Below are 23,593 nucleotides of genomic sequence, written 5' to 3'. Positions count from 1 at the left end.
GTCCATAAATAATATGGGAAGGAACAGAGAGCAACTGTCTATAAGCTGGATTGCTTTGCTCAGCTACTTTAAATTAAGATGATGTAACTAATTAAATACTTGCTTAACTGTTCGGTGCTTATCCCGATATTTCCAACATGCTCATCCTTGTGGCATCTAGTATTTATGGAGTCACAGAATGGTTTGGGTTGGAAGGGACCTTAAAGATGATCTCACTCCAGCCCCCCCGCCATGGGCAGGGACACCTAGACCAGGTTGGTTGCAATTCCCACCTGTCCCCTTCTACAGGAAATTGATTGCAAACAGTTCTTTGTATTTGGATAATGTCTGCACCTTGGTGATTGGGTTTTTTTGGCAATATATCTTCAGCTCATCTATGTAGCTGAAATCCTTGTGCTTAGATTCTCGTCTTCTCCAGTCTTTTCCATGACCGGAAATGAAGCTTTTCAACCTAAAATCATGTTGCTGTAGATTTGCTGAGTTTCTTCATTCCCTCTTTTAACCTGTTGAGATTTTCAAGGTCCTTCACAGAATATATTTACTCTTAATCTCTCTTGTCATGATCACTTCCAACCTCTGCATGGTTAAGGATTTTCAAACAAATACATTAATAATGTTTCCAGAAACATCTAAAACCAAATCACAGTCTTCTGATTTTAAATTTATGTGATGTGTGATGCTAAAATCCTGCTCAAAACTGCCTAAAATATATCTGTCTTTGGAGAGTTGCTGAGCAACCTGCTGAAGATGCTTTCAGTTGCTGTACTCCCCAAATAGTCAGTTGCTGAATGAAATCACAGCACAATTTTATACTGAAACTGTAATAATTTTCTATTATGGCTATAGGAAAACTAGAAAAAATAAACACTAATGATAGCAAGGTTTCCTACACTATCAATATAGTTATAGAAGTAACAGTAAAATCTAGACAAAATTATCATTCAATAAATAGGTTTTTTTTTTCCTCTAGAAAACAGAATACAAATATTAATGCCTGCAGACATGGATGATAGAAACTGTTGAGATATTATTTTACTATGATTTTGTGGGTAGTCTGGTCTGAGTTACTGAAAAGATTTTCAATATTATGTATCTGGAAATGTGACAAGTTGCCAAAAGTGGGATGAGAACTGAAGGAAACCATCTTCAGACATGTCCAAATTGTTTCAGATGCCTCTCCCCCCCCCCCCCCCCAAATACCTTCAAGAAACTGACATCAGTAAGGTAGATACTCAAATTCCTTCAGATCTGAGAAATACTGTCTTTTTTAACAAGCACACTGAACCTGGGATATTAACAGTATCAGTAAAGCAGCGTAAATAAAAAGTTATTTAGACAGAATTTTTTCACACAGAGCAACCTGTAGTATCCCAATAATATATTTTGCACAAAAAAAAGACAATTGAAAAAATTATCAAAAATACTGAGGAGGAAAATATAGTCTTTTATTTATAGTCAATGTTTCCTTAATAATTTAGTTTAAAAATAAATACTCCATATCCCACTACAATAACTTTTACAAAGTCAATCATAGCACATCTTGGTTTTTGAGAAAATTATACTTTCAGATACACAGTAGAAATACACACACACACACACACACACACACACTCACACACATACATAACTACAACGTGGATGGAGGAAAAAGCACCTGAATCTATTTAATTTATTCTTTTAAGACATTTATAACATATTTAATCAAGAACTATTCAAACAATTTTAATTCTGAAAACCAAAAGAAGCTAAACCATATTAATATTGCATTATTTTTGCTTTACATGTTGTAGAAAGATAAATGCAAAGTTAATTCAATTCAAAGGACAGCAAATATGTAATTGCTGAGTGTATTTGAAACATTCAAGCAAAGCTATGATTTTATTAAAGCTAATCCCATTAGAGATCTAAATGCTGTTATGTCTGTGAAACTTGCTAGGTACACATATAACATTAATAGCATTGCAAGAGAATTTACCATTTTGCTACATCTTCAAAGAGAAGTTAAGCAGCCAAACACCTCTTTTGATGATTTTGCTTCATATGGAGAGAAGAGAGGGAAGTGTCCCAACAATAATAAAGTTCAATGGTGCAAATATTTAACTCAAAATTATTGGAAAGGAAAAAAAAAAAAGCAACCAAAATAGCTAAATGAAGGTTGAAAATCCTACTATAATCCTACTAAAAACACTTTCCAGTTGTCAGGTCTTGATTTTTCATGTAGTATTATTTCTCCATTTTTGCTTCCTTTAACTTCCAAGTGTGGCAAAGCTTTTAATACAGAGAGCAATAGCTAAGTACAATGGCAGGGGCAGCTTTTGTTCTTGAGGCTGATATACCCCCCACCAAAAATAGTGTCATTATACATATATATTTCTTAAAATATATTGTTCTGTTATTCCTGGGGAATATCCAATCAGTCATCATCTGGGCATTCACAGCTTTGCTGAAAGCACCTACAAGAAACTGCTTTTATCAACTCTCTGCAAAGTCCTTATCCAGTCCCATCTGACATGGAACATGAGTCTTCCCTTTCAACAGGTAACACTGGTTTCAAAACCTATGCAATATGACAAGCACATTTAATTTGACATAGCTTTTCTGAACTTGACCCCTAAAAATCTGTTAAATTTCCCTCTCAAGTAGTTTCCTTTTCCGAGCTATATGGAGATGAAAGTGTGTTGTTCAGGCTACATGCCTGATGAGTGTACACACAGATTATTTCACTTGACTACCGTAGCACTCAGGCCCCCTTAGAAACTTGTCCAAGAAAAGCTAGCTTGTTTGTGTGATAAAATAAAATCTTTTAATTACATGAAACCCAAACAAACCCAACCAAACACTTGACTTCAAAAGAAAATCCACAAGGAAGATATACTGATGTTTATATTGTTGTTTCAATGGCACTGCAACATTTTCATTCTTTACAGACTTTACAGTTCTTCTAAAGCACACTGGACTGTAACACAAAGTTTATTTTTGTAAAAAAATTAATAGAATGAGAAAAAAGTATTATTTTTATGTGGAATGAAATCACTTTTATTTATTCATCTTCCTGTCACGTATGAAAGAAATCTAGAATAGAACTGTGAGCTTGTTCTGTTTTAATTAATTACAAAATGGTATCCTCCCAAGTAAAATCTAGAAGATACCCACCACAAAAAATAATCGTAATAGATAGAAAAAAAGAATTCTAGGAAGAAGAATATGGCTTTTATCCAGTTTTTAGTGATTAGCTGCTAATGGCAATACATCCCTACAACTACTTTACAACTAAGAAGTATCAGGTGCTATACAGTATCTATGTTAATATGCTGACTATTGATGCTCCGAGCTGTAGGAAATAGTGCTATAATCTTAGATTGCTACCCAGTTTCTGCAGTTCCTATAACATACATTTGTGAATAATTGCTCAGGGTGAGCATTTGTTCAATGACAATGGAATGTATTTACAGCATGCCAAATGAGACAGTAAAAGTACTGAACTACAAGCTTGGCTCCTGTGGGAGAAGTCAGAGAGAAAATGTACTATTTAAAGTACTCAAATGCATAGTTCAGAGATTGAAAAATCATCTTGTGGAGGATTAAAAAAAATAAAAGAAACATTATCAACCAGTGAACAGATATAACAGGTCCTCTTTCTACAGTCACTTGAACTTCCATAAGGATGCCATTTCTCAGTACCAATATAGTACATAAATCTCAGCCTGTCAGTACTCTTCAGGTCTTTGAGCTTACCAAATTCACTACAGTTCAATGTCTATCACAAATACATTCTCAGTATTATTTTGTGCCACAGTTAACTTCTCATTGCAGTGAAGACTATAGTTACCAGTTGTCGTGGTTTTAAAGCAGTAACTAAAAAATTACTTATTTCTTGCTGTGAGATATGGATTAGAACAAGAGCAAAGCAGGCTTAAAACTTAAAAGGAATAAAGAAAGTTTATTAACAAAACTACAAGAATAAAAACACCAGAGTAAACTTCCAGAAAACTCTTTTATCCCCCACTACTTAACCATTCTCTTGTACACGTGACAACACAGAGACAAAAAAAACTTTGGAACTTTGATGGTTAAAACAGTCCCAATTCCTGCTAGAGTCTTTTCATCAGCCTTTGTAGAGAAACAGAAGATTCTGCTAATCTATGGAGTTTCTCATGAGAAAACTATTTCTGTTATAGTTTTCTATTTCCCTGATGCCAGCTACCCAGAAATCTTGTCATCAGAGTTCACTGCTCCCATTTCACATCACTCTGAGGTCTGTATGGGCCATGAGTCTAGGGATGTCATTTTAAGGATGAGTTATTCAAAGGCAAAAGTCCTCTTCATCTGTCTCTGTGAGCTTCCCTGGAAACAGTTTTCTCATTGCCCTCAAGGCCTCAAATCTTCGCTTCACTCTGTTCCAGCACCTCACTGTATCACAATTACTCTCTTTTGCTCAAAATCCACACTTTGAACACTCCATTCCTCCCAATATACTCTGTCATGAATTAAAGGAGTCTTTTCAAAACACTATTGTCCATCTCCATAGCTTAACAGAAAGATATTTCAGCTTATAAAGCATCTCCTTATTCTCTCTTCCTCACCTAAAACTTAACTCTTTTCTCACTGTTCTTGGTGGTTTTATGATGTCTTCTTCATGTTGATTGTCTCTCTCTCTGTCTCTCTGGGAAAAAAGGAGTAATCTGTACATTTTATCCAGGTAGTAAAATTATTGAAGCTTTAGAAAAGCTGCAGGAGTTCATGGTGTCAGGTTGCAGTCCAGCAGCAGAAACTGAAAACTAAACCAGGCTGGCTGGCTCTGCTTCTCCCCCCTGCCCTCTGCGGCCTTGTCCGGCCTGGAGGGGGGGAGGAGGCCGAGACAGAGCCTTGTTACCTTTTCAGAAGCCAGAAACACAAAGAGAACAAGAGAGCTTTGACTGCACACCTTAAGGGGGTGTTCACAAGTTGAACTCACTTTTTAATGGTCAAAACTGCTGTCAATTCTTAGAAATGACCGATAATTGGTCAGGAGGAAAGACTCCCATCAGCCACCAGCAGCTTCAACTTCCTTAGCTCCCAAAACCACCTTAAAGGTAAAGCCACCCAATGACACCAGTGATGACAGAATTTGGCCCCATCATTTGGCCCTATGGTACAATTACAAGTTATGATTAAGAGAGGCTGAGAATGCAGATGTCATGGCAGCTAAACTCATCTTATCTCTAGAAAATATGAATGTTCCTGCCAGGACAACACTGGGAAACCTGAAACACAGCTGTCTGTCAGGATTCTGATCGCTCTTTCAACAGTTTTCGTAGCCAATATTCTACTGGTCAGAGCACAATAAAAAAGTAAGATAAGTGATTCTGTTCATACCATAATCAGAAACAGGCACAGAATGATGTTCATATACATGAATGCAGCATTTCTGAAATCTGTAGAACCTAATGAGTGGATACATAAAACTCTACAAATCTTTTGGTATTTTGAAGAGTCTTCTAGCTTTTACCTTAATATGGAAATATAGACATGATCTCTTTCCCTTCTGAAAATCAACCACTGACATTATTTTCCAGGTTCCTTTCCAGGAGTTTCCGGGGCATTCTATGCTCAGGGAATTCTGAAGTGTAACTCCTGAGAAACATACTGTTAGAAACTGAAGGCTAAAGCAAAGAGGTCATGCTGACAGCTTTCTCCATCATCCAAAAGCTCCCAGGACTCCAAAACCTTTGCAGGCAGATCCTACCACAGAAAAGAAACCATGTGCCTCGTTGGGACAGTTCAGAACAGTTTTCCTAACAGGATTCTAAAAGATTTATCCAGTCCCATGACCCCATAGTATTCTCTATGGATATTTTTGACCGTGTAGGCCAGAGGAATATATATGTAAGTAAAACTGCATGCATATACAAGCACTATCAGCCTGTATAAAAAGGATTCTTATTAACTCAACATCAGCTTACTGAAGGTAAAATTGAAGTAAAGAAGTATGAAATGAAATTCACCAGAAATAGCTAATGAAAAAAAAAGTGCAACCCTTAATTTAGTCTGAGATGACACCTGGCCGAAGGAAATCACAAGAAATGCAATGCTGATGCACGTTAGGGAAAAGCTTATGTCACTTGATAATGTCCTCCCAGGAAGGTAGAGCACTCTGTCTTTAAGCTGTCTTTAATCAGTTCAACGTTTTTACTTAATTGCATCTTAAAATATACACTCTTATATGCAGTGCTTAAATTTTACTAACAGATCCTAATTTAAAGCTTGAATTCTATGAGGTATCAAATCAAAATTTAAATCCAGTTGAATCTTGCAAAATTTCCTAAGATAATACCGTTCAGGTGTACCACATTTTCAACAAGTGGAAAAAAATCAGTTTTAGTAATGTTAGGAATATTTTTAAACTGAGAGAATTGTTTTTTAAAACACACAAGAAAAGGTCTCGCAGGCATTTTGAAAAAAGTACTTGCAAAAAGTATTTTTGAAGAGTTTTACCAATTTTGCTCATGCAACTTCTGAACTTTAGATAGATCTCTAAAACAGTTGCATAAAATTTTTATGGTTTAAAGCCTATTGAGCAGTGGAAATGTTTGGTAATGATATTAGCAGGCCATATCTTAATTCAGTAAAAGAAGGGAGAGTTGTTTAAATCTGGCACCATGCTAACTGTACCCAAGGTAAAGTCTCTTGCATATGCTCAAACCTTTGATTACTAAGGAACAAGGGTTTCTATGATTCTGGGATTTCTTACTGTGCAATACAAAATGCCAGTTTTCTCAGACCTAGCTTGGGAATCTCCAAAACAGTGTTGTATGTCAGAGCACATAAATTTGCTACCATAATACTGTAAGGTGCATCCAACAAATGTTAATTACTAATCATTTGAAATATAAGTATTTATAATTTGACAGTGGTTTCCTGCATTATGTTGTTCTACACCACACTGTTTGCAGTATTTTAATTTTAATTTCAAAATCACAACAAAGAGCTTTTCCATCTTAGGTAGGAATACTTCATTACTGATAAGAAAAATATTTTATTAAGTCTTTTACATATTTATGATTATATTTATGTGTCTAGAGGAACTATTGGAACAGGTAAATCAGTGGATAGGGGATGCCACTTAGCTATATTTGAACTGAGCCAAATAAGCTCTATTCAACTACATAGACATTTCAGAAAAATGTTCCATCCTGATTTGGAAACATCAGAAAATGGAGAAACCACAACTGTCTTTGCTAACTTCTTCCAGTGGTTATCAACCTCATTACTAATAGTTCATTGCTAATTTTATCTGATTTTTATACTGTTTTGTTATATTTTCCTTGGTGGTGCAAGGAAACACACAGCTCCTGGTATTTTTCTCTCTTTGAAGCAACTTACTGATTTTATAATCAAGTTACATACATAGGCTTACCTTCAAATGAAGAATGCCAAAGAGAACTCTCCAGACTGGAATCCTGAAATTCTCTAACTGCCTTTAATAAATTCCAAAAGTGTTAAAAAAAAAAAAAAAAAAAAAAAAAGGTCCATAACAATTCTGAACAAGACTGAGCTGAGGCAAGGCCAAGAATGGGCGAAAACTAAGTGAACATGATTTTCTGAAATTGCACGCTCAGACGGGTGCCTAAACAGATGTTAAGAAAATTATTATTTATACATTGTATAATGCTTCTGAAATTCCATATCCACATTATCCATATTAGGCATCCATTTTTAAGATACTGACTTGAAATAAGGAAGAAATAGTATTGCTAAGTAAGTATTACAAAGTCTTCCACTGCCCCATATTCAGCAGGGAAAAATGTTTAGATCTGAGAGAGGAATTGTTATCAATTTAGTGGGAAATAAGGGCAATAAGAACTCTCTACACCACATGGAAAACAAAAGATTTTATTCATGTTTCATGCAGAGGAAAAATAGATGGGTCAGAGATACCCTGGCTGTTTATATCTTGTTGGAGGAGATGTCCTCAGCAATTCAGAAACATTGAAATCTTACCAAATAATGTATCCTTCCTACAAGTGTTTAATACTCAATTATTTTTTCTCTCTGCTTACTGAATATTTCACCCATTGTACTTTAATTTTCTATGTATACAGAAACTGAAGAGCACAGTTTCTGTTTTGATGCAAAAAATTCTAAGTTAAATATAAAAGTCCAATATTCAATCTATACATTTTCAACCCTATGATAAAACACAAGACAAAACAATTGCATGGGTTAGTGATGGCAAAACATCTGGGTAGTTTTCAGTTTAGTAAAACATAATGAAAAAATAATTTATATTGTCAGATCTCGAAGACAATAAAAGGTCTTCCATTTTAAAATCAACAAGTGGTAATGTTGTAAATAATGTAAAGAGCACTTGACAGATTATTATCTACTCATCTACAGTGAATTCTTCCTAATAATTCAATTTATAAATCAGTACTGTATATTATTATGGTGGGTAATAAGCACCTAATGAGCAACATGGGTTTTAATAGTGCTTTGCTTTACAGTCTTTGAGAAGCTTGGCAGTAACAGAAGAAATGAAAACAAAACACAATGGAGAATTCCTCCTCTTAAGCCACATCTACTTCACAGTCACAAGTGACTTCAGTGAAGTGTTGAGGTATTTTAAGTTAAATAGACCAGAAAATTGTAACTGTCTAGCTATTGCTGCTTGGCTTAATTGAGGCCAGTCTTTTACTTCCTTGACAGCAATGTAGACGTGTACCAGAGACTTCTGCTTCATTCCATCCTTATAGTTTCTTTCTTTTCTCCTTCTGTCTTTTATTCTCCCCAAACTGGGAAGCTCAAGGTAAAGTGAGGCATCAAACTAAAGCTTAAAGCTTAAAACCTAATGTTTGGTGACACTTGGTGACCCCAAAGATGAATGTTGGTTGATGCGTATTTGTTATGCCTGAAGTGTCCAAGTATTTCATAAACAGCTTATGTAGACATATCTGTAAATATCTCCTCTCCAGTACACAATTTTAGTTAAAGCCAGCAGGTGTACTATTGTGGCTTCAATCACTGTCTGAAGACACTTGTGGGTATCATGAGGTGGGGAAAGTGTGATATTTAGCTGATGAATTCTATCCAGGAGTCTTAAAGTATTGATTAAGAGAATCAATCAAATAATCTAGGTGAATCCTTCTTTTCACTTAAAAATAGTTTAATTACTAGTAGAGGATTTAAGTAATGGGTGAAGCTGGAATCAAAAACTATGACATGAGAGGGAAATCAATACAACTGAAAATTAGAAAGAAACAAGGTCCCTGTGCTATATAAGTTTTTGAATCTTCTAAAAAGTAGCCTTAATTCTCAAAACCTTGGCAAATTGCTAATCTGATAAAATAATTATAAATCTGATCAAGGAATGCTTTAAATGAATAATTTTAATCCCTTTTTATATACATTTTTCAACATTTCAAAATGAAGTCAATTTGAACTGAAAAATGAAAATTCACATTTAGAAATTTTGAAACAGGATATTTCGATAAGTTAAAACCTTTTTTCCACAATATACTTCTAATGGGAATTTTCAAGACTATTCATTTTCACAAGCAGTGCTGCTCTTATTGAATAATACTTCAAGTAATGCATTTCATTGAAAAATTCTCAATCAGGTCAAATGGCAATATATACTATTTTCATGATACATAGAAAATGATATAAAAAATAAACACTGTTTGTTTAAACACTCATCAAAATTACCTTACTTGCTATTGTTCTTTGGCTTTTATAGGCATTATTACTCCTCTTATTTATCACTAATAGTACTGGAAAGAAATGTACTTCACCTAATTAGTGGAAGACAGGAAACTTCAATCTTTGGAATTTTTTTCTCTGCAATGGGACTAGTCAAACTACAAATCAATTATTTTTGCTGGCATATTGTTGACTGCTTTCATAAGAATTATGCTTACAGATCTTGAGTATATCTGTAGCAGGTAGAACCTCCCAAAACACAAGAGACTCTTGAATCCTTTGTTTTTATTTATGCAGGAATGAGAGAGAAACTAATTTAAGAAACCTGCACTGAAATCCTAAGTTAATTTCTGAATGGGTCTCCACAACTGCTATTGTCCTTAATATAAATGTACACTGCTAGTGATGATTTTGCCTCACTATAAAATTTACTGTACAATAACTGATGTCTGTCTCATCAGTTAAACTGTTTCCAGCTTCAAAGCAAAGGACTAATACTTTTCCCCTACTAGCTTTTTGCACCTTTTTGCTTCACCTAATTTCTCTTTGCAACCAACTTCATTCACCGTTATCATAAAGTCAGTTTCTCTCTTGTGGACAGCAAGCAGAATCACTTTTCTGTTTTACCTTAAATTAACTTCTGCTTCAAGATTTCTCCTCCTAAGACTCCAAAACCTTAAAATGCAGAAAAAATCTCCAAGAAATAGTGGATTCTGTAGGGTTATTTCCAGGCTCTGCCATTTTACGGCAATGGTTATAATATTACAGGAGGACAGCAAGACCCTGTATTTCTTTCTGAAGTTTTACTTATTACATTATGCATATATATATATAAATACATATATATTTAAGTATATATATATATAGGTATGCTGGACATATTCTTCATACAAAATATAGGGGGACAAGAGCTGGCTGCATAATTTATTTTAGAGTGAGATATTTGCTGTTAAAAAGAAAGCTTTCAATGGAATTAAAAGTCAAATATTTAATAGTAAATGGGTAACTTCATAGAGAGATACTGTATCTTAATGAATAATGACCTATAAACTCATCACTTTATGGAACTGGTATTTGCAATATATACTTAAATAAAAATATACATTTTATAATTTTTGTTTTGCAGCTCAAAATTTAGGAAATGTTAGATTAAAACCATAAAAATAATAAATCAGTTATGCCATCAATCATAAAACTAAATAATTTCAATATTCCTTTTAATGTGCAAAATATTACTCCCATTTCAATGAATAGCATAAGCTGAAGCTTCTATAAAAATATTTATAGCAAAATACAGCATGAATTTATAATTACATTTAATCAGTTTTAGAAAGATGCATCCAATACTTAGACACTGTAAAATTATTTAGAATTAGTCAATTTTACCTCAGTTACTGCTGAAGTAACAAAAAGCATGATGCAATAGACCTTTGTAACCTGAATGGCATATTTGCTCTCATCTACATAAAGCCCTGTAAATAACCTACAGGTTGTTAGTCATTACTTAACTCAGCATCCAAAATGCTCATTTAGCTCTTCCATATTAATACAATATGCACAGAATACTTGAATTAACCATTAACAACAAGATGCATTTTAAGCTATGTAAGGAAGAGTTACAGAAAAAAATTTTGACTTCCCATGTAAGAACCTTCTTAGAATTCCCTCCACGGAACATACAAACCCCTCTGAAGGAACTCAAAAGTCTTTAATGGATTGTCTTGGGACAGATCAGCAAAGCAGAATTCAGTATCTAACATAAGGTGCTTCCTGGGCCATTGGTGTAGTAAAGCATGAGGCAAGATATGAAATTACTCCATTGTTTTCATTCATCTTCTTTCAGTTGGCAGTCACACTGGCTTCCTTCTGACGTAGTCTTTCTTTCTGTTAAAGAAAAAAAGAGTTTTATTATAATTATTGTCTATAATTTTCCATCTCCTCTCACGTTCCCATGATCATTTGGTCTAGAAGACAGAGAAATAAGTCACAGTTCCAGTTTTCTTTAATTAAAAAATGCTTGGAATGCTCAAAGAAGGTTTAAAACTTCAAAACACATTACTTACTGTAGAAAAGCCAAGTTTGTTTTCATTACACACTTGTCAAATACTGTGTACCTTTAAAAACACACATCTGTGAAGACCAGTGCAGCTAGAGAAAACCAGATACATTTCAAACCCATGCATCTCTAATACCTTCTCATGTCTGGAATGGCTTCTGCTGACATAAAGGCTCTAATTTAGCATTAGCTAGATGATCTTCCTTAATTACCTCTTCCCAGGCGAGGGTAGTCATTCATTATCTCTGCTGCCTGATCCACAACTGATATGCTCTGCTGGGAATGGAAATAATACCCTGATTCCTTCATGTACATTTCCTTCCCTTGGTCTCTTATCTTCTAGAGTTTGAGAAATGCTTGTGTAACCTATGTGTCTTGCACACAGACAAAGAAAGGATTTATATACAATTCAAATTACTAGATTTCTTACTCTGTTGTATTGAAAACACTGGTGTACAACAAGGAATAAAATGGGGATTTAATCCCTTTTACCAGTATTCCACAGAGAAAACAAGGTTTTAAAGGTTTTGAGAAAACCAGATACTCCAATCATTGGACAAATATATGCAGTGAAGCATGGAAGAAAATACAAGAGACTACAGTGGAAGGGAATTAAAAAACACAAAAGCAGCTCTTTTTGTTATCTAAAATAGCAGAGCCATGCCTAGGTACAATTGAACTAAATGTTAAACATAACTGTTGACTACCACAGGACATAAGCTTTAACATTTCTCCTTGGGAAGAAAATCACTCGCTGCATTCAAATTAAAAATACTATGTTCTCCAACAACAGTAGAAACCAGCCATCATTCTGAATGACAAGAATGGTGTCACAAAGCCCCTTTGGAAGGTCATACTGAATACCAGATCATACCAGGCTAGCTGTAGGATTGATTTTCTTCGTTTCAACTTTCTTCTCTGCAGTTAACTTGCTCACTGATTGCTGAGCCACTTTAATTCTGAAACACAGAAAAGGCGTCATTAGATTCGATGAAATGAAAGAGTTCTAGCTCTACTTGGTATATACTTCGTAAGAAGCCTCAACAGTAACTTTTGTTTTAGGCACATTAGCCCGAAAAAACTGCTTACTATTCAAAGGCACTTAATAAACTAGCAAAAGTAGATCAAAGTACATTTTCAAAGAGAGAAAATCAAAAGCAAAAGGACAGCTTGTCTGTATTGCTCCCTGAAAATGTCATCGGGAAAATAATTTCTCTGTTCTTGCAGGGTCTGGATTTTATGGAGTATCTTTCCTACCAAAAAAGCTGTGCTGTCACGGCAAAAAGATTCTTCTCTGAAAAAAAGAACTCTCTCTGGCTTAATTTCCCATACACATAGGATATGCTATTTTAGCAGGCCATTTGCCAACCTACACATTATATTTCCTCTGAAAACCTTGAAATGAAAGCATCTGCCAGTTTTTCATTGATGTTTTCTGTGTTGCTTTAGATGGAATTGACTAACCAGCCTCACTGATGTGACAATAGGAGGTACAAGAACTTCTTGTCTCAGGGCAGTTAAAGCTGTCTTATGTACAGCTACAGACTAGGCTGCCAAAAGTACTGTAGAGACAAGGGGAAAGAAGAACACATCTGATTCCTCTGCTTCTTGCCTTCTGCTCTCAGGGTCTTGCATACAGAACCCTTCCTTCTGTGGGGATTTAACAGGAAAAACTCAATGAGGAGTTTAATCAGGAGGAAAAGGAGAAACAGAGAATTAAAGGAACAGGGACTTGACTCTTGTATGGACAGGAAAGTGCATAGGAAATTACATGCTGAACAGTGATAAAAAGGAAAGACAATTCTAGGCTCCTAATAGAGGATCTGCTAAGTGCCTCTATAATACTGACGGTACCTACAGCTACTTTATAATTCTATATGCAAAATGCAAAAGGAAGGAGGTTGGGAGTGAATTTTTACAAGCAAGGAGAAATCAGCAAATCAATTTTCAGTAATGTACACCAAGTCATTCTTTTACTAGAAGCAGCACATTTCTTGGCACTCTTGAACTGAAAAATTCTACTTTCTTCTCCTATTTAACTTCTTCCACTGGCAGAAATAATTGCTATGGCCAGTGAAAAAGTATTTAAAATACCATGTCCAGTTCAAACCACTTTTGACACACTCAATTTTTGAGGAATTTTGGAAGAGAAGCAAAAAAGAAAGTGGATTATAGCTGCAATTACTGATGTGTACTTCCTTGTTGTAACAATAGCAGCAAGCTGGATTCTTTCTAAAATACACAACACATTCATAAGTTCATTACTGTCTTTATCTATGTTGGAAATGTTATCAGTGTTGGAAACAAAAAATTTCTTCTCTACATATTTTAGAAGCATCTACTGGATAATTCATGGTGTTTTCTTACTTTCCAGTGCTGAAGAATAGGAGGAAACAGTTACACTACTTTCAACTAAACTTATTTTTAGCACTGTTTAGCTTCAGCATTGATTCAAGCTGTAACTACACCCTCAAGTACACAGTATGAGATTATTATTCTGTACATTTTTTAAATACAGCTGGTGTATTTTTAGACTTTAATTAGCGTTCCCTGTTTCCACATGTAAACAACTATGTGACAACACACCATTCCATCTTTTTATTTTTGCTAATCTGCACAGTTTACTTCTTAATGCTGGATGACTGCACCCACTGGACAGCAGGCTATTCCTCACAGCTACAGTGTTTATGCAAAGATGATGATGGATTTCAAGACAGTCTTCAGGCTCAGCAGAATCACACCAAGTGATCAGCTCTTCCCTATTTTGAGCACACTTTCTATTTGATCACATTCTCTTTGGTCCTAGAAGTGTTTTCAAATGTCTGGAGTCCACACTTTCATCCAAAGGGAGAATTGCAGGGATTACAAGCTTTTAGACTTAAAAAGAAAATTATGTCTGTCACTATTATAGGCTTAGTTCTGTGTATTTTATGACATATTTTCACTACTTCTAGGAAACCTGAATTTTTAAAAATAGAATGAAAGATGGGGACAAATTTTAAGCAGGGCCTATTGTAAAAGGAAAAAGGGTAATGGTTTTAAATTTAAAGGTCAATTTAGATTAGTTATAAGGAAGAAGGTTTTTACAATGAGGGTGCTGAAACGGAATCAAGCCCTGAGATGGAGGGCCACAATCTACAGTTCACAGTGATAAGGACAGTTTTGGACAGAGAGGACTGAAGACGAGAAGAGATGACAAAGTAACTGAACCACAACACAAGAGACAGGGGTGACTGCACACTTGAGCAGCTTGTCCAGAGAGGCTGTGGAGTCTCCCTCACTGGAAATATCCATGAACTGTCTGGACACAATCCTGTGCCATGTGCTCCTGGATGACCCTGCTTGAGCAGGGAGGGTGGACCAGGTGAGCCACTGTGCTCCCTTCCAACCTGACCCATGGGATAACTTAGCAAGCAATCACGAAGCCAAAACATTATGGAATGCAGGGCACTTAAGCCTTCAAATCCGATGAGCTGCAACATGGATGTGTTCAAGAGAAAGTTGTTCTTCAACTGTGATCAGAAGTCAATACACCTTAATGAATGAACACACATTAGCACACAATATGGAAAAATACTGAATTAACGAACCTATGTATTTTTAAATATGAGAACCATGACTCCAATACTGCATATGTATCCTTACTATAATCAATGGGAATGTAATTGGCTTTTTCCTGCCTCTATGTGACAGGTGGTGTCTTCCTCTTTAAACTGGAAAAACCCAAGCCTCTTAAATTATAAGTTATTAGTGAAAAATAGAGACATTATTTTTATTAAAAAATATTTTTATTTTGTACCTAGGGATACAGAAACCTAATCTAAATATAAGCCTGTGTTTATTATAAAAAGGTTTCCTTTGTAAGCTCAGGAAAATAAATTTTTCCCTTACAGGAAAAGATATTACCAAACCAAGGACTAACTAGATAAACCGAGTATCATTTTCACCTCTGCTTTCCACTCAAGTCAGACAGAAAGCAGTATAAACTGGCACACTCCACCCTCTCAAGTTCCCCAGTTTAGAAAACCAAAATTGTAAACAAATCAATTGCTATTCAGATACTCGTGTTCTGGCCCTGTTACTGTGCAACAACAGAGACCAAATTATCTGGTTCTCAATAATCTGGAAAATCCATTCCTTTCACTTCTACAGCTCTTTTCATGCAGCTGGTGCATTATATGGATAGCTGTGAGTTAGGAAATAGCTTGGCATGACAAGTTCTGTGCCACCTGAGCTTCCCATGACTAGAACTTTAAACTTCTCCCACAAGGCTGTTTTGGCATAAGGAAATATTGTGCAAACAAAATTTCAGATATGGATGGAAATGAATAAGTGGAGGTAGCTAGAGTCAACATCAACTGTTCAGTCTAAAGCCAAGCTGCATACCCAGTCCAGATTCTTAACACAGCTGAACAGTGACTTCCCTCGCGACTATGAAAAATCCCCAGAGCTCAAATTCCTTTCATGCGTTAAATACCTTTCTACCCTCAGCCCTATTTCTCTATGCAGCTAGTGCTAACTGTGAAACAGGGAGCAAGGTGCCTGTAGAAATTGCAGGCCACATAGCTTTCTCGGTCTTGCCTGAGAAATCTTAAGGAGGAATTAAAACAATCCTCAGAGACAGAAAACAGCCTTGCAGGTGCTGTTTGTCTGTTCCTTGTTTTCTTGCAAGAGAAGATCGAGGGGTGGTGTACCCCACTGATCAATGATGGTGATGTGTTAGTTTGCTAACCAATAAGAGTTTCTTTTCTGTACTTTTCACGTATTGGTCTATAAAAAAGACCTGAAGCAATAAACTGAGAGAAAATTCTCCTCATGGACTCCCTAGAGAGTCTGTGTCGTTCTTCTCGCCGTTCCTAATAGAGCGACAGCAGCTCATAAACTAAACCTCAAGTCACAGCTCCATTTCCACAGCTGAAAACTGTTAGCCCATGAAATAGAACAGGTAAGATTTCAGTATCAAAATTTTCAGAAGATAGATAGATGTTTGTCTATTACCTGACCTGGCAGATGATTTTACAGAGTACTTGGCTAGCTTGAAAATTAGGAGCCTTATACGAGACTATGAAGTTTGAATGTTGCCACTTCCATGTGTTGTACAATACAATTGTCTATCAAGCCTTCAGGCCTAAATCTTCTGAAAATAACTTGGTTATTGCTGATCAAATATTTAGATTTAATTTAGAATAAATTTCTCTAACTAAATCACTAAAATACATTAAAATGTATGTTGTCAGTGGAATTTGTCATCAAACCTCAAATTGCCAATATGTTTAATATGTTTCTTTTTATTCTGGATGTATTAGACAGTGGTTTATCTACAGAGATATCTACAAAGCAAGTGATATATTTTATCTCTGTAGTCACAAGGAATAAAAATTGTTTATTTTTGATTTTAGGAAAGTTGGTGCATAAGAAGAACCAATAAGAAGAGAAGGGCTACAGAACAAAAATATATTTCGGTCCATCTGAGATGGCCACTGGCAGATATTTAGGAGTATATAAAGACAGCCAAAGCCTACAGTGATAATCCCCAGAATGCTTTTGCAGCTAGAAACTCTCTTCATGTGTAAGCCCTTGATAGATTTTTCTAATATAATATTGCATTGTCACCATTTAGAAGCAATGCAAGCTTTTGCTGCCTGTGATATCTTCAGACAAAGTGTTTTCCATTTTCAAGATGAAATATATAATTCTGTTCATTAAATAATGATCATGTCTTCTCCAGTTATTGAGAGAAATTTTGGTTCGGTTTTTGATTTCTGAATTCTGACCTCTTTGTATGCATATTCGATCTGAAAGAGATTACTTTGTCCAGTACTGTAACCATTATAGCAATCTTATCTTTGCAAGAGTCAGCAATGAGTTAAATTAAGAGCAACGATTTATTTCCCATTTTAATTATTTCATATTTAAAGGGACACAGGCATAAGCACATTATTATTAAAATATAATTTAACACATCTTGAATTGATTTATGGATGGGCATTCATACATATATGTATAATGGATTAAGTTGTTATAAATACATATTTGTTTTGGTTCTGAATTCATAGACATGCAAATAAAATTAGTAGTTAGAAAAGGAAGTGACAGTGGAAATACATGCAATCTAACTTGCTGTAAATGCTTTACTGCCAAAAACACCAACTTTTTAGTCTTCAATTCAGTTACCATCTCAAAATTTCAAAAACAGAAAAAACCATAAAAGCAGTTGATGTACCTGAATGCATACACATTGTAAATTATATAACAAAAAACCTGGATTTTGTTCCAAAACAATGCCAAAAAAAGTTTACAACAGTTTTGTCACCGATTATGTGATTGTCAATGCAAATTTTATTCCACTGCACTTAAATTCTGGGATTGAAGGGAAAGTAAACTGTCATCATATGGTTTGGAAAATTGTTTTCATTTTATGCCTATAGTCATTTATATATTGTATTGTATCATATCATATATCATATAAATCATATAATATCATAGTTTCTTATTTATCTGTAACTCTGTCTTGCATTCCTAAATAATGTGCAAATTTTGTCCAGGCTAGAGACAATGACTCAACTATATTTTGCAGGCAGCTAATCTATTTTCATGGTTAAGTTAAATACAGGGCAGCTCAGCTGAAGTGTTTCCTTCACTTTAAGGAAAAATCTCATTGACATCTCATTAGATTTCTACAGTTGTGTTACATTTGGGAGCCAAGCAGCTTTATATGAAACAGCCTCTTTGCAGCTGAGACTGTCATTTAGTTAAAGACAGAACTCTTTTTTCCTAAAATTCAGAGACTTTAAAGTTGTCTGTTATACAAGGCAATGTAGTTAGTTTGGGATATAAAATTTTATTTTTGGAATCATAGATATTTTGATCTATATTTACTACTATTAAATTTAATCTAATAAATTCTTAAAGATTAATTTCATTAATGTTAATTCTGTATATTATAACTAAATTATTAATTTTATGTGTCATATTCTTGAGAGACAAATTGCAATCCACTATTAAAATTTCGATATAACTGTAAATAATTAGCTAATTTCTACACATTTTACAGTGGGTTTCTTTAGCTCCTGAAATTTGAAATGTATTCCAATTTGAAACATGTTCACATAATAATATCAATGCCTCAGCTTCAGAACCTAAGTTTGCAATTACTGACTTACATTGGTGCTTCTTCCTCTTTAAAACTTCCTTCAAAACAAAATAAGGTTTCACAATAAAAAAGTCCTTTTTCTTTTTTTAAATTAAATTGCAATCTTTAAAAATGCACAACAAATACTGCATCCAATTAATTAGCCAGTTAAGGAAAACAGCTGTCCATTCCTGTCATTCTAAGGTTTTTAGTTACCAATGTGCACAATGACTCTTAATTTGCTTTCAAACTTTTTTGGACAGCAGCTCATCAACTGTTAGTTTCATAGTTTGTTTCACAGGACTATTAAACAATCAAGACTTTACAAGACATTTTCAGGTGACTAAAAAAGCTTTTCCGCCATTCTAATCTATTGATTTCATTAGTTCTTCTTTCCAGTAGCATAACACAGAACAATTTAGAATGATGAAAACAGCTCTTCTGTCATTCTAATTTACTGTTTACTCAAGGCTCCTCATTTTAACAGCACAACATCTTGATGAATCACCCGAATTTTGAATGTAAAGGACAATGAGCTGTCCTTTGAGACTAAGAAACTTTGTAAAAATAATTTGAAGTGAGCTCTGAAAAACAGTCTATATGACCCAGAAAGTCTCAGCACTTGGATGTTACAGTAACTGCTGCTCTGCATTTTACTGGTATTGCTTTACATTGAATAAAAATAAAGGCATCTGTCAGAAGAACTGATGATATATTTTTCTGTGTTTTTATCTGTGGATTTGACTGATACAGCTATTAAACTGCAAGAAATTCTCACCTCACCTGAACATGAAAGCACAGAATATAGCAGTCTATTTACAAAGATTTCTGAGTTATTGTATTTACATAGTTAAGAAGCTATGTACTTTTAAGGCATTTCAAATCAATTTATTTGAAGGGATCATTGTGTACCATTAGGAAGGTGCTAATTACATAAAAAGGAAAGGATGTATAATCTGGGTGTTATTTTGTCCTTGGGTAGTTAATTTCTATTCCTCCTAACTACTTTTGGAATAAAAATAAGTCATGATCCAGCAGAAAATATATCCCTGGGATGATCTCTATCTTGACCACAGCAATGTGCCTGGGACTTTTTATTTTATACGGTTTTTACCATGTAAACCAAATTTGTGTATTGATTTAGATAAGGGAGGAAATAAAAGATTCTTCACAAATGTTTGCAGTTGTCAGCTTACAAAATCAATAAATGACACAAAAAGCTACAACTTTCAAGTGTTTTAAAACTCTGAGATCTATAAAACAATGCGCACAAGGCTGATAATTAAGAATTCGTAACTTCTACATCTAGTCCTTCAAAAAAATCTACTTTATATGAACCTATGAGTGTACTACTTTTGCTTGTTCTTTTAAAGACATTTTAATCTAACTTTCTGTCAGTTTGGAATAAACACCTGGATTTAAATTTCATGCTGAAAATAAGTGCTCCATTCTTTTCCAAAGAATGACTACATTACCACTCCAGGTCTTTTCAAATTAATTGTAATATACTGAGCATGATGAGCTTGTAGTAGAATTGCTGGTTTTTGGGTAAAAGTTTCTTTAAGAAAATCAAGAAAATAATTGAAGGTTTTAGGTTTTTGGGTTCTTTTACTCTAACTAATAAAATCAGGAGACTGTTGTGAGATCTAGCGGCAAGTAGTTTGATGTCCTCAGCAGGACACCAAAAGTCAGAAGTAGTGCTGTAAATTCAGTGTGGGGCTTCGACACTATGCTAAGTGTGGCCTGAATCTCTGGGGCTTCCCTTTGATGCAAGTGCAGTATATTAACTGGAAAAGCATTCACTTTTATTTGTCTGTACTGTCTGCGACAGCAATATCGCCTCATTTAGGCTAGTTCAACATGAAAATGCACAGAGAAGCAATCTGTTATAAATTAGCACAGCTCTCCTTTCATTTTACTAGCTAGTAATTGGAAGGGGTTACAAAAGTGTAATTTATCAGATTATATGTGTTTATCTTTTTGTGGGGACAGCATGCCTTTGGTGAATTTTCCTACGCACCCTGAGGGAATAATCTTTCCTTGATGTCCATTAGATCTGAAAGAAAACAATGACGCCTGTGAAATATGGGAGTATAATTTGTTGGGTTTGAGAAGCAGCAGTTTCCCAGACATCTAAAATGGTATTAATGACTTTATTAGAACCTTACCGTTCCTTGGAAATGCTTTTGCTCTCTCGTTTCCAAATTGTCTTGAAGTCACTGCAGAATTCGTACCACACCGTGAAAACGTAGTTTGGTGTGATCTCCTTCTCGCCGGGCTTTGGCTTTATCCCAAAGTATCCCACTGTTTCTTCAAAGCTGCAATGGAGGGGAGAAAGAAAAAAAACCAGTCAACACAGAAGTCCACTGGAGAAACAGTTTCTCTGATTCAGTAGTTGAAGCTGGTAATTACCATAATTTCTCCTTAGACTTGTAAGTTACAGCAGCAATTCGTGCTAAGTATAACTAACCTTCCAACACCCACCTCTTTTCTAGGAGCATAACTTACAGATGCAGGAGCCATCATAGAGACCTGTCATGCCAGCAAATCATGGGCATTCAATTATAACAAGAAAAACTTAACTTCTTGAATTACAGGAAATGCTGCAATATAGTTATTTATTTCATTCTGCTGCACTCCATGAAGATCTTATTCTACCAGTTATCTTTACTGAAGGACTATGGAAGAGTAAGGAAAAAATCTCTAGGTCTGGTTGAAAGTAATCTTCTAGTATTTAGGGAGAATTGGGAGTAGCAACAACCACGTCACAGACAGTGCCAATAGTAATTTTGCTAAACTTTTACTGAAAATAATCTCCTCCCACATGTGCCAGTAAACAATTAATTTTACAAAAATACACTGCCAATATTTTAATGCTTTTAAAAAGATTTTATAAAGTGTCTGTTACTGAACTGCTATACAGCTGGATATTTCCAAAGTATTCTTTTATTCCAGACAATACTTCCAAGAGCATTTTAACTGATTGTGCATTTTTAACCTTTATGACATTGCTTTGTATAGATAAAATGGAACAACCCACATGACTAGGTACAGGTACTTATATAAACAAAAGTGTGTTCACTTTGTTAAAGTTGAATTACTTTTCTCTTCAAAGCAGATGCAACAATTCTGAAACATTTGGTGATATTTATTAAAAATAATCCTATAATTTAAAAGCAAAAGTAACAACATATTTAAAAATAAGTTGTATTTCCTTCTTCTTTAGAGTTGTGAATAGGTGCTAAATCTAAACACAGGAGATGTAAATCTTGAAAATAAAATAAATAATCTTGAAGACCTATAAGGACTTTTTCCAACCATTCTACACTTGTCACTTGAGCCATGGATGCAGCTTCAGCATCTTTCTTCACTTATATTTTCATTTGCGTAGTCCACATTACATGTGTTCATATGGAAATACCAAGGTTAGGCTCAAGGTTTCTTGACTTAGTTTGGAATTAAAGCTCTTTAGCTAGGCTTGAAGAATATAAAGCATCCATCAAAACTAAAGAAGCTATCCCTCCAAAATAAAGCCATATATACTTCAGCTACTTCATAAAGAAGCTTGGATTTTAGCCACATGAGCCAATATGCTCTGGGTTTTTCTTTTTCATACTTTAAGGAAACCATGCTGTACAATATCCCATATTGCTCAATGTAAGCTATTATAATAATAGATTTTTTTAATCCTCATATATGATAACCATAACCTTTTACATTTCTTATTAGTTTTTGGATGAAACATTAAACTAAATTTCAACTTAACTGATGTTCCATATTTAAAGAATCAGAATGAAATACGTGTGTCTAAGTCCATAACACCCAGAGTTAATGGGTAATTGTAGTGACACTATGAGGAGAAAAATAAATAAATAAATCTAAATAAATAAATGTAATATAGCTTTAAATATCCGTGTAAAACATTTTGGTTTTCAAACTCTAAAAATATAAAACACCTTAGACAGTATTTCATGGTTAAAACCATTTCTATCTACTGGGCAATGTAATTTGCATTATATTCACTTGGGCCAAACACTCCTCAGCTGTTCACAACACTTTGACTGGGATAGCTGAGCCAAGAGCAGCAAGACCAGAGACTCTTCTCATGTTTGCTTCACGTAACAGCAGCTCCAGGAACGTTGTGCACTCTTTTACCTAACAGAACCCTTCACCATCCCAGCTGCAGTGTACAGAGGTGGGATCCTGAAATCCTGCACAGACTGTTTCTGCCTACATCCTGACACTTCTCATTTTCTCTTCCTTTCTTCATCAGCCTGTCTGCCACTAGTACTGCTTTGCTTTCACCCACCTTAGTTCGGCATCCTGAGCTACTTTCTGCCTTTTAAAAGTTGCAATTTAAAATACTGAATATTTAGTTAGCAATTAAAAAAAACAAACTCTGTTTGTTTTAGCTGTTGGACAGCTAATTCCCTAAGTCAACTGCAAATTGGATGCAGCTTAATACCCTGGAGAGTCTATTCTACTCTTGAAAGGCGGCAAAGTAGGTAGAATATGAAGGAGCCTTATGCCAAGGAAGTTAGGTTTGTAGCTAAGTAGAGTCAGTCAGACACTTGAAATGATGAGGTGAAGTCCCAAGTGACATCAGCCAGTTTTTCAGTCAATATTTAGGCATCTTCTGCAAGCAGATGGGAACAGTTCACCTAAACTTGAACTGCATTTGGGAAGTGCCCCTTATCTGCCTCTTCCTGACTGCCTAGGAAAACTAA

General features: G+C 34.9%; 1 protein-coding gene across 6 annotated transcripts in view; it reads right to left on the bottom strand.

Moving 5' to 3' along the window:
- Positions 1 to 7,856: 7,856 nt before the first annotated feature.
- The window catches only part of FMN1 (formin 1), a 177,923-nt gene continuing 162,186 nt past the window's right edge, over positions 7,857 to 23,593 (bottom strand). For all 6 annotated transcript variants that reach the window (XM_033515062.1, XM_033515064.1, XM_033515063.1 and 3 more), the window contains 3 exons: positions 21,035 to 21,184; positions 12,609 to 12,693; positions 7,857 to 11,562 (listed from right to left, as the gene is read on the bottom strand). In XM_033515062.1, coding sequence (XP_033370953.1) covers positions 11,518 to 11,562; positions 12,609 to 12,693; positions 21,035 to 21,184 — 280 coding nt within the window. In that variant the 3' untranslated portion in view covers positions 7,857 to 11,517. The remainder of the gene's footprint in view (positions 11,563 to 12,608; positions 12,694 to 21,034; positions 21,185 to 23,593) is intronic.

The sequence above is a fragment of the Parus major genome, chromosome 5, assembly GCF_001522545.3.
Source record: "Parus major isolate Abel chromosome 5, Parus_major1.1, whole genome shotgun sequence".
Classification (NCBI taxonomy): Eukaryota; Metazoa; Chordata; class Aves; order Passeriformes; family Paridae; genus Parus; species Parus major.
Note: the sequence above shows the minus strand (reverse complement) of the source record. Positions and strands in the feature narration are given on the sequence as shown.